Consider the following 12,605-nt stretch of genomic DNA (forward strand, 5'->3'; position numbering starts at 1 on the left):
GCAATTTGAGGTGACCTCATTGAGCCTTTGCATGATAATATCTGGTATTTTCCATGGCCGCCACCCTTAATAGAATTATGTAAGGTGAAGGTGTTTTACAGCAGAGCAACGCAGATCATTTAGAGTCCCTGAGAGTAGACACCACCACTACCTGGACAATCCACACAACGATCACCATTAATATCACTGAGGAAACCTATGCAGGTCGTGGCCTGTGACGCTATCTTCCCCGGGGGAATCAACACAGTCTAAGTAGCACCATGAATGAATTTTACCCCCATAGAATCTTACAGCATAGAAGGAGGCCATTTGGCCCATCATGTCTATGCCAACTCTTTAAAAGAAGTATCCAATTAATCCCACTCCCTTCTTTCCCCAAGCTCTGCAGATTTTCCTTCAAGTACTTCTCCAATTCCTGTTTTGAAAGTTACAGTTGAATCTGCTTCCAACACCCTTTCAGACAGTACACTGCAGAACTCACTTCAATAAAAAATATTCTCACCTCCCCCGGTTTTTTATTTGATAATTAACTTAAATCTGTGTTCTCTGGTTACCTTCCTGTCAGTGGAAACAGTTTCTCCTTATTTACTCTCTCAAAACCCCTCATGATTTTGAACACCAGCATCAAATCTCCCCCTAACTCCCTGTGCTCTAATGAGAACAATTTCAGTTATTCCAGTCTCTCCACGTAACTGAAGTAAATGAGGACTTGTTCAGGAGACTTTCCAGAAGTAAGGTCATTGTTCTGTCACAGTTAGTGCTGAGGAATGGTTTGGGGCTAACGGCTCGATGTTTATTGCAGCATCTCTTTGGGAGAAACGGAAAGCAGTCACGACGGTTCCAGTTATTCAACTCAGCCAGCTTCAACGGGAGAAATCTGATGTTTCAAGATGCCACAGAGAAGCTCCTGCTTCTTGCAGACAATGCAGACATCAACCAGGTGCTGGGGTTAGACTACATCGCTCTGCTGAAAGGACTGGGTCACGCAGGTAATGCCGTTATCAGTATTGGCCGAACTTCCCCCATTACCAGAAAAGATTAAAGTGGCCAGAATTGTTTTGCTTATTATTCCACAGGTCCCATTTGCAATTTTTCTCAAACAGAGGACCAAGAGCCCAAAAATTTCTTCTCCACCAATGCTGCCAGACCTGCTGAGTTTTTCCAGGTAATTCTGTTTTTGTTCCAAAAATTTCAATCTGGGTCAAGTGCGGGGGCAGCAAGGGGTGGATGGCCCACCAGTTGCCTGAATTGGTTGCCTGGTCCAACAGGATTCTGCTGGGGTGTAAGACCCGTGGTTTAATGCTCTATCTACATAGACGGGATCATGTAACCTGGAGTTCCCAGGTTACTCCAGGGCCTGAATATTTCCCTCGTTGGGCGCACGTGATCGGTGGGCCTGGGAACGGTCAGGAAAGGGGTCCCCAACTATGATCGGCCCCCGACCGTGGTTTCATGCTGGCTGGCCAATTAGCGGCCAGCCAGTGTGAAATGCGTGCTGAAAAGCTCAGCGCTGCCGGGGTGGGGCAGGAAGAGGGTGGGTGACAATGTCACCGCGGGCGCATGTGAGCACTTCGAGAGAGCTCCCTGAAGGCAGACAGGTGCCTCAGGGAGCTGCAGATCTGCAAATAATAAAATAAAGCATAAAATGGCTGCAAAAATGTCAGTGCAGCACAATCAAGCACCTGACAGCATACCTCATAAAAATGCTAGCCCCAGATATTTTTTTTTATTTTATTTCCTAACGGAGATTTCATCTCGCCCTTGGATGAGGTTTCATGAAAAATGTAAAGGCCGCCTGGCCGACTGGCCCGTCCGCCAACCTTAAGATTGGACAGGCCATGCAAAATCATGTTCAATTGCGCTGTTAATGGGCTTAATTGCCCACTTAATTGTCAGCATGCTTGCTTTCAGTTGCCATGCACACCCGCTAAGCGAAATATCATGCTCACCCGACGTCATCTCGTCCGAATTTACGCCCAATTGGGTCGGGCATGCGCCCACCCGCAGAACATAAAATTCTGCCCCAGGAGTTCTGCCCACTGTTAATTGTATATTAGTTGTGTTTAATTTCGAAGCTTTCTTGATTGTCAATCCTTGATTACCCACTCACTGTTGTAAATGTAACAGAAACCTGCCCGAATAATAACTCACTTCCTTTATTCAACATAGTAAATTAAAGTTTGATGCATGCAGTTGGAGAAAATGCAAGAGGTGGAGGAGTAGCCATGTATATTCGAAGCACATTTAAAATTAGAAAAAACTTATGTCTTTTGACCAATAATACTGAATACTCTTCGAGATTGATGATACGAGTTATAAGAATACTATTGTCAGTATGATATAAAGGTTACCCAATAAGTGATCATTAATTATTTCTCAATGAATCTGAATATTTATTGGACAAGTTGTCAACTCAAAATAAAGAAGTGAATTTAATGAGCGACTTTATTATCAATATTTTGACTGAAAATGGAACTAGTCATAAGGCCCTCAACTCATTGTATTCAAGTCCTTTCCTCCCATTTATCAATAAACCTACATAAATACATTTTGAGAAATTGGGCGTAATTATCCCAGATTTGCACTAAGTGTGGTAGCGGGCGGGAAAAAGGATGTTTTACCTGCTGACCACAATGGTGGCTTTTCGCACCATATCGTCCCATTCCCGGCATGTCCCACTTTATTAATCATGCATTCCCGGGAAACATGCCGGGTCGCTAGCAGGGCAGCCTCTGATTCACCAGCCCCGCTGTCACCTCAGACCTTCAATAATCCAGGCACCACATTTAAAGGGCACCCCTACACAGGGCCAGCTCTCTCTATGGCATTGGAAGCTACTGGAAAGACATGGCTGGCAAAGGCAGGAAACATGCTGCCCCCAGATTTAGTGCTGCCTCCCTCAAGCGCCTACTGGATGCAGTGGAGGCCCGCCGCGATGTCCTTTACCCCTGGTCTGGGCAAAGACTAGCAAACAAGGTCACCAATTCAGCATGGGAGGCAGTGGCAGCAGTGGTCAGTGCCAACTCCCTGAAAAAGAGGACAGCCATCCAGTGCAGAAAGAGGATGAATAATCTTCTCTGTTCCGCCAGGGTAAGTCACTCTTCTCATCGCTTTCAACTCTCACACTCACAAGCCCATCACACATCCACAGGGATCTCACTCACTGCCAGTTCAAGGGACATTACCATTCACTTTCTCACACACACCTTCATGTTGGATCATGTCCTCATCCTGTCCGTGGCACCACTCATAACCCACACATGCCAGGCATCCTTCTCATCTGGCCTGGCAGGCATCCTGCTTACATACTCTCCATTTGTATTTATGCAGGACAAGCTGGCACACAACAAAAGGGAGAGGTCGCAGACTGGTGGAGGAATACCCGACATCAAGGTCACAACAGACTTTGAAAATAGGGCTATCCAGCTGGCTGGCGACGATATGGACTATTCCTGTGCTGACAGTGAGGTCGGTGGTCTCAACCGAGTGAGGAACCAGCAGTGCAACATCCATCAGACAACCATGTTGTGAGTCACTTCCTCTGTTCTGCAGTCCCCTGCCATGCACTAAGTGTCTCTCCTTGCTTTCACAGGCACATCTGGGAAGTAGTTGTGGGGGTCCACAACCCAGGTCCTTGACTGAAGCCCTGAAGACACCTCGGAAGAAGAATCTGATGACACCCTAATTGAAGTCCCATCACAGCACTCATCCACGCCCTCCACCAGCGCAGAGACACACACCTTGGTGGGACCTAGCTCCAGAGTAGTCTTGGGGTCACGATCTGGCGAGCACATCATACTGTCTGACCCACAGCAGGTGGTGGAAGGGACTCCCCAGGTTTCGGGCACTCGGAGGACTGCTGGAGGCCAGAATTCTTCTGAGTCCGAGTCAGGTGGAGAGCATCTGGACTCAGTCATACCTCAGTTGCTAGACCTGCAAAGACAAGCTCGGGAACATCAGGAAGAGATGTTCGTTACACTCCTCAAATTGCAAGGCATGATGGAGGAATCCATCTGCCTTCAGTCTGAGAGGATAGTGCCAGCATGGCAACGCACTGAGGTCAACACTGGTAGGATGGCGGCTGCTATGGAGACCTTGGTCCAGGACATCAGTCTTGCACTGCTATATGGGCTGAACTCCATCGCTGATGCCATAGTTGGCCTCCAACAGTGTCAACATGAGAGGGGAGTGGGGCAGCTCGATTTCACTGCAGCTTCACCTTCTCCTCAAGGAGTCAGCCAGGGGCCCTTGGATCAGCAGGTGCACACCCCGGGGTCATTCTGGGAGTGTCCGGCCCATCCGAATCCCATCTCCCTGTGACCCCAGTAGCTCCAGCTCCACAGGTCAAGGAGAGTGCCACTGTCACACAGCTGGACCCTGAAAGCAGGCTGGGGACCCCCAGGTTGCGGCCCTCCAGAGGACACCCGTCAAGGTCATCACAGGCAGGGTGTAGAAGTCAGCAGGCTGCCTCCACCTCCGCTGTGGATGGCAGGGGAGCACCAAGACATAGCGACAGGTTAGGAAAGTTGAGAAAATGTGGTTTCATCACCTGGGCACAGGCGTTAATCACTTGTGCATAATGTTCACTATTGTAAATAAACTCCCAACAATGTCACCCTGTCTATGGCTCCTTGTTATGATGAGCAGTGTTTGTGTCAGTCTGAAGTGAATGCTTGCTTCCTGTGCAAGATAAAGGCAGGTGTCTCAGTCCAGGGCCTCTTTCCTGTGCTTTGTTTAACCTTCCCAGCACACTGATGGTGCACCTTCACAGTCACTGGACACATCAGTTATGCCTGCACCTCAGTGGGGATTATCATTGCCGCCAGAATGTCCTAGGCCGGTGGCACAGAGTACGGTGATTCTCTCTGTGCTCCCAGCACCTTTTGAGGTGCAGCTAGCTCATATCGCATCAGCATCTGTGTCCGGTGACAGTGTGGTCCTGAAGGACTCAGATCACGAAGGATGCCATAGGATCAGGAGAAGTTAAAGTTAACCCACTGCACCTCCATGATATGACCCTGTTCACAGAGCACAAGCGATCTAACATCAGCCAGACAGGAGTCAGACATTCACATAAGTTATGTGAGGATCTATGGAGTGTCCCTACTGCATGTCACCATCATCCTCCTGGAATGTAGGGACTTTGGGCATCCACTGCATCTCCATGACAGGAGCCTTATCACAGAGGGTATGTGCACTGCCATCAACCAAGCAGAAGTCAAATGTTCACAGATGCAATGTGAGGATCTATGGTGTCTCCTCACTGCATCTTGTCATCATCCTCTACGAATCTAGAAGCTATGAGGGTCTCCTGAGCACGCCTGCTTCGTCTCAACAATGTGATGGCCTCATCGCCATTATCTCTGCCTTTGAGGACCTCCTCACCCTCATCCCCATCGGCGTCCTCCTTATCGGAGGAGACGTGCAGTTCCCCCACCTTCTCCTCAGCCATCTCCTCTCCCCATCACAGCACCAGGTTGTAAAGGGCACAGCAGGCGATGACGATGTGTGACTCCCTCTGTGGACTGTATTGCAGGGCTGCACCAGATCAACCCAGGCGCCGGAACCTCATTTTCAACATCCCATTGGTTTGCACCACCAAAGTGCGATTTGTAGCATGAGCCTCATTATACTATCGCTCTGCTGCAGTCTGAGGCCACCGCACGGTTGTCATCAGCCACTTCTCTACGGATAGCCCCTGTCCCTGAGGAGCCATCCCTGCAGCCTCTGTGGACCCTGGAAGACGTCAGGGACCTGAGACCTACTGAGAATGTAGGAGTCATGGACACCCCTGGGAATCATGTGCAGACCTGTAGGATGCGTTTGTGGTGGTTTGCAGACTAGTTGAACATTCAGCAGGTGGAAGCCCTTGCAGTTGACGTAGTTGACTGCTTGTTGCCACAGAGATCTAAGTGCCACGTGAGTGCAGTCGATGTCACCTTGCACCTGTGGAAAATCAGAGATCTGGGCAAATCCCAGCGCTCTTGCATCCTGGCTTTCCTGATCCCGGGCAAAATGCACAAAGTCGTGTGCATTTGCGAGTATGGTGTCCGTGACCTCCTGGATGCACTTGTGTGTGGAAGCTTGCAAGATCCCGCACAGGTCACCTGTGGAGCCCTGAAAGGAGCCACAGGTGTAAAAATTGAGCACCGCAGTCACTTCCATGGCCACTTGCAGTTGATGCCCCCCAAGTCTGTGTGCCGCAAAATCCTGCAGCAGGTGACAAATGTGACCGACCAGTTCCCTGGACATGTGCAGTTTTCGGTGATACTGGTTCTCGGTCATCTGCAGGAATGATAAGCACTATCTGTAGACACTGGGTCTAGCTAGGCACTGACCCCCGACAGCTCACTGTGGCTCTTCAGCAGCGTGCACAGGAGCCCAGCTGCTCCTTCTTCTTGAGACTGCTGCTCCTCCCTCTACACAGCCAGGCATCTCCGTCGCTTTCTTATCTTATGTCTCCACTCCCTGGAAGCCATGAGGCATATAGCTAGGTCACCAGGTTCCATGCTCCTGACGTACTCCTCCTGCTGGATGAAAGGGAGTGATGCCTGGGTTAGCATTGGTCTCCTAGGGACCTCTCATGGTTACGTGTGCAACTCCGGCTCTGTCTCAAGGTCCCTTAGCATATGCCGGAGAGTTCTGGCCACCACTTGGATGCCCAGTGTGCGCTGCATGGCTGCCCAAAACCCCACCCACCTCTGCCCCACTCCATCTGACTGATTGGCAGCAGCTTTGCCCATTGGACTGCATGCTGTGCTCTCAGCTTAGGTGCAGGCATTCTCCTAACCTGCACTGCAAGGCTGCGCTGTTAGCTTGAACCATGGGGGAGACTGTTCCGAAACTTAAATGAAGACATTGCGAGGGACTGTGAGCGCCTCCACCAGTGACTGCTCCATGGCCAATTTTCGCAAGGAGATTGTAGAACTTGCCCAGTCATCCAATTGTTCTGCAGCCCCCTAAAACACTTTTTAATTTGCAGTCTACTTCTGAGGCTTGAAAAGTTCAGGAGCATTTGGTGGCACTTTCGTGCCTCTGTGTTGCTTGAGTGGGTAGATAAGCTAGAGGCCCAACTCCAAACATGTCAATGTAGCTGCGCCTGAACTGGCTCAGCTGCAGAGGAATGGTCATTTTATACAAGGTTTCCCTAATGCGTGGCTGCTTCCCTCACCACTCCCAACACGCTTCTGCTTGTGCACTGCCATCAGCCTTGCACCCCCATCCCCCCAACACCTGGCCCCAACAACAGTTCAGCCCTTGCCCTGGTACCACACTGTCAAGCAGCCGGTGAAAAAGGGACTTGCCTGTGTCCCCACCTGAATGCGCCACTTCCTTGAAATCAAATGGGCGACTCTCGTGAGTGCTGCGCTACATTAGTGTACACTCACTGCTGAGTTCCCCTCGAAGTTCAGCTTGCCAGGTACACGCCTTTTAAATGCTGTTGTGAATCACGTCATTCTGAAGTCATGCTGATGTGGGTGGTAAATTTGACTTCGGGGGATGATTCCATCAGGCAGGCAATATGATGAGATGCAAATACATTGAAATTACTTTTCTGACATTCAATTGATGGGAAAGGCAGCCCGCGTTTGATGGGTGGAGCGGACGATTGCAAATTGGTTTCACGTCAGCGTAAAACTGATTTTTGGCCTTCCCACCATATTGTCCGCTTACGCCCATCATGACGGCCGCACCAACAGGGCAGAAAATTCCAGCCATTAATTTTGATAGACAATGGACTGAATAAAATGTGGGGGGCGCGGACAGCTGCCAAACTATCACTCCCCACCCCCCCACCCCGGAAACAATGTCGGTATGGAGCCTACGTGCTCCATGCTGAACTGCCCCACAGCCATAAATATTTTCATGGGATGTGGACTTTGCTGTCCAGGCCAGCATTTGTTACTCATCCCTAATTGATGTTGAACTGAGTGGTTTGCTCGGTCATTTCAGAGGGCAGTTAAGAGTCAACCACATTGCTGTGGATCTGGAGTCACATGTAGGCCAGACCAGGTAAGGATGGCAGATTTCCTTTCCTAAAGGAATTGATGATAGTTTGGCAGTCACCATTGCTGAGACTAGCTTTCAATTCCAGATTTTTTAAATGCTGTAGTGGAATTTGAACCCAAACCAGCAGTGCATTAGTCTGGGCCTCTTATCTACCAGCCCAGTGTCATTGCCATTACACCACCATCAGCCATATCCTGGCAGCCATAAAGTGCTAATGAGGGACAAGTGGGGCTTCTGCCCCTCACTAAGGAGGAAGCACCAGGTTCTGGAGCTGCCGGCCAATCGGATTGGCTGGCAGCTCCATCAATTCCAGCAGCGCCAGGAAGGCATCAGAGGCTGCTGTCAGGACTGCAGAAAAAGAAGAAGACCTAAGAGCAAATAAATCAGGGGTCTCGGGCTGGAAGGATTTGGGTAGGTTAGGGAGAGGTGTGAAAGGGAGGGGTTGGGTTTAAGGGACAGAGCAGGTAAGAAGGAAGAGGGGGTTTGATCCAAAGGGGGCCGCTCTGTGACCGGCAAAGGGTAGCCCTCAAAGAGCAACACCCTCCTCCCCATTCCTTCCCGTCCTTTAAGCATTTGAGTGAAAAAAATCGGGCTGTCTGCTCCTGCACGGCTGCCCACGCTAAATGTTTTATCGCGTGGGCTGCATATTATCAGAGCCAATTGGCGTGACAACAAGCCTAATTGACCCTTGATTATTCATTTAAATATGGCGGATGGGCTGCCAATTTCGGCACCTGCCCGCTTCCCATATTATGGGGGTGAGCTCGAGGGTGGGCGGTGTCAAAGAATAAATCAGCAACTGCAGGTTACTTTGGGAAAAAGTACAATTTATTTAGCGCTGAACAGTACATTGGCCATTGGGAGCAGATCACAATGAATCTGCTCAACGATACAGCATTCAACAAGCAATATTTATACAAAACAATTATGTGACTCCTGCATATTCACACAGTGATCTTATTAACTTGCCCTTCTTTATTCTGTTATAATTAGGTTAGCTAATTGATTTTGTTTACCAATACAGTTTTCTTGATTGTCACTTATCTCTTCTAACAATGTACTATTCATTCCACGAGATAACATCTGCTCCTTTTTATCTGAGTTATAATCTTGTAACAATCAGGTAGTTATGCATCAACCGTTATCAATGCATGCAGTTATATCTTACAATAGGTCAGGTAATCAGTAAGTTAACTAGATAATTACATCAGATGCAAGACAGACAGTTTTACAAAGACAGACAGTTTACAAGACATAAAAACAAAAAGTTAAAAGCTACTGCGGATGCTGGAAATCCAAAACAAAAATAGAATTACCTGGAAAAACTCAGCAGGTATGGCAGCATCGGTGGAGAAGAAATCAGTCAATGTTTCGAGTATTCATGACTTCGTGTTCTGCTGAAGGGTCATGAAGACTCGAAACGTTGACTGATTTCATCTCCACCGATGCTGCCAGACCTGCTGAGTTTTTCCAGGTAATTCTGTTTGAGTTTACAAGACATGTTGCATCAAATTAGAACACAATCAACAGCCTACGAGACATAGAATACAAAGAATACCATCTTCAAACCTGTCTGCGGGGGAGCATGAAGTCCATCCCTTGCTTTCATAGTAACAAGTTATCCCTAAATTTACAAAAGTCAAATTTTATTCACTTCAAATCTGAAAAAAAAGTACTGACTGATTTTCAATATGGAATTAAGATAGATGTAATATGGATTGAGTACAAGAAGAGTACAGTATTCCAGGTTGTTGTGATTGACGAGTTTTTAAATTGGAATCCAATGGCAAAATTGTCAAAAAAATGTCCTCGTTCCACAGGAATCTTGTGCAAATTGAGGTATTATTTGCCAGTTCAAATATTATTTACTGTATATAATTCTATTCTTTTGTCGCACATAACCTACTGTAACAACATGTAGGCAAAAATCTACCCTATTGTCCTATTACAGAAGAAGGCTATATGAATTTGTGCAGGCACAGGCTATGTTGACAGCACTCACCCATTATTTATTTGCTTTAAGACTTTGAAAATTGAAGATGTACATTTTTTTTACAAAATGCTCTCCTTATGTTTCGATTTCATTCCAATCAATTGCCATCTTTGTTCAATGAAATATTAAATTCAATTCTGCCTTTCAGAACTACCTTACCAGAAATTCCTGTAATGCACACGTGGTTATTCTAAAAGCTGCTTTACCACACAAATCAATGAGTGAAGAGGGTACACTTTAGAGAACGGGCTTCTGCTTTATTACAATTATGTAATTCCTCCTTGAGCCTTTCCTCTGCCTGGTTGATACTTTGTAACTACAAAGCTGAGAAAATAAATCTTTTTATTAAGAGCTTCTATCTGACTGAGGAGGCTACAGGTGAATCCACATCCAACAACCTGCTCTGAAAAGTCTGCTCACATTTTGACAGCTGTGACATATTCCACCCCAGCAACTGAGGGACAAACCACAGCATTCTAAAACAATCAACAACGTTCTAAGTAAAGCAACCTACAACATTACCCCATCTTACAGTGTTAACAGAGCCTTTAAAAAATTCCAAGATCTGAATTCTGATCCGCAAATTCGCCAATAACTAATCAGTTCTTCCTTGACCCTTACCCTATGATGTACCAAGTTTTGTTGAAATCCATCCATTAGTTTTTGGATATATTATTTATAGACAAATAGACTAACAAATAGGGGCTAAGATGGTCCTAGTGGTGAAGGTAATAAGACACACTGGTCCAGATGTGTGAAGTTCAATAACATTGGACATAAGAACCTGCTCGCCAAAACTTTTTGTTCAAGAGTAAAGTGAAAAGATTTCTCCTTGATAGATTTTCTTAGTGATAGTATACTAGCAAATGTCTGATCATTAGGTCTCTTACATCATTCACGTCTTAATGCTCTGAGGTAATCTCAAGTACCGTTCTCAATATTCACCTTCTTGTTCTCCTTTTTGAATCAGCACTCTTCCATTGTAAATGTGTAAACTCATGTATGGTAATCAACTGGAATTATCTCAGCGTATAACATCAGGATTCAGCTTTCTGACTCTCTTTCCTATCACTGCATCATGACTCACATCTCTCTCTCTTTCTGTCCCTCAAGGGGAGTCAACCTTCAAGCTAATACTTACCTCCTCCATCCATACGAACATATAACAACAATCCATTAGCACTGACGTATTTGAATCTCGCAATTGTCGTCAATGCTGTGATCACGATCATTTGTATTGCGTGTGAATGGTATGGAAATAAATAAATATATGCAGGTGGTGGGCATTAACTGGACATTCACCTGACCCCCTCCTTAAAATAGAAACAGGGTAAAACTGTGGTCTCTGGGTTAGGAAGCGTATGCTTGTGATGTGTAACTCTGTAAATAATTATACAAGTGTATAAAGATTGACTCCAATTCTATCCTTCACCATGGCAAATAGTGGAATTTGAATTAAATACAAATCTGGAATTGAAAGTCTAACAATGACCATGAAACCATTGTCAATTGCAAGTAAAAACCCATCTGGTTCACTAATATCCTTTAGGGAAGGAAATCTGCCATTCTTAACTGGCCTGGCCTATATGTGACTCCAGACCCACAGCAATGTTGTTGATCTTAAATGCCCTCTGAACAAGCATAATTAGAGATGGGCAATAAATGTTGGCCTAGCCGGCGATGCTCACATCCCATGAACGAAGAAAAAAAACTGGTTTTCTGGAATAGAATACCCTCTCCACCCATTAAAAGATCCATATTGAATGCTCAACAACTGAGAGTTGCATGAGTTCCACTGAGGCCTTATAAAAGGACCAGAGCCTCACCCAGATTGAGGTATTTGATTTCAGGGGACCAATGACCTCCTGACTAGAGGTATAATGGCTCTTTTTAGAGCTCCTAAAGAGACTCCTAAAGGCAATTTTTTCCTTTGGCCCAAATTGGAGTTGCCAATTTTGGTTGTACATTTTCCTGGAGGTTTCATTACATGACCTCCTATCTCCAATCACCCTAGATGGTCAAACATCCTCTTTTCCTGTCTCCAACAACTGCCCATTTATATAGCACCTTGAACACTGCAGACTATCCTAAGGTGTTGCCCAACAGTGTTATCAATCAGAATTTGACACCCACTTGTGTAAGGCCCAAATCTTCTGATATGGGGACAGGCCTCCAACTCAACTTACATCTGATGCACCTTGGGACCATGAGGAAGTCCCAATGTAAACAATTTCGGGAAGTTTAAACTTCTGATTGCCAGTTTTACCCTGCCCTGAATGCTCTATGGTTGGCCAGAACCATGGAGCCTTGGGCTGTTTGCATGATACTTACACTGGTTTTTACATGGGTTTACTTACTTTTTCATAGAAGGTATAAAACCAGTGAAATAGGTAGGAAAATAGGTTGTGAAGAGGGCGTAAGGAGACTACAAAGAGACACGGATAAGTTAAGTAACTGGGCAAAGATCTGGCAAATGGAGTATAATGTGGGCAAATGTGAAATTGTCCATTTTGGCAGGAAGAATAAAAAAAGAAGCATATTATCGAAACAATGAGAGATTGTAGAGCTCTGTGATGCAGAGTGATCTAGGTGTCTGAATGCA

The 12,605-nt window shown here is 46.3% G+C and overlaps 1 protein-coding gene across 1 annotated transcript in view; it reads left to right on the plus strand.

The window, feature by feature from the left end:
• The window catches only part of sxph (saxiphilin), a 124,822-nt gene that overhangs the window by 57,500 nt on the left and 54,717 nt on the right, over positions 1 to 12,605 (plus strand). Inside the window, exon 8 of the mRNA XM_078552849.1 lies at positions 803 to 989. Coding sequence (XP_078408975.1) covers positions 803 to 989 — 187 coding nt within the window. The remainder of the gene's footprint in view (positions 1 to 802; positions 990 to 12,605) is intronic.

Source organism: Cetorhinus maximus, chromosome 12 (genome assembly GCF_964194155.1).
Source record: "Cetorhinus maximus chromosome 12, sCetMax3.hap1.1, whole genome shotgun sequence".
Classification (NCBI taxonomy): Eukaryota; Metazoa; Chordata; class Chondrichthyes; order Lamniformes; family Cetorhinidae; genus Cetorhinus; species Cetorhinus maximus.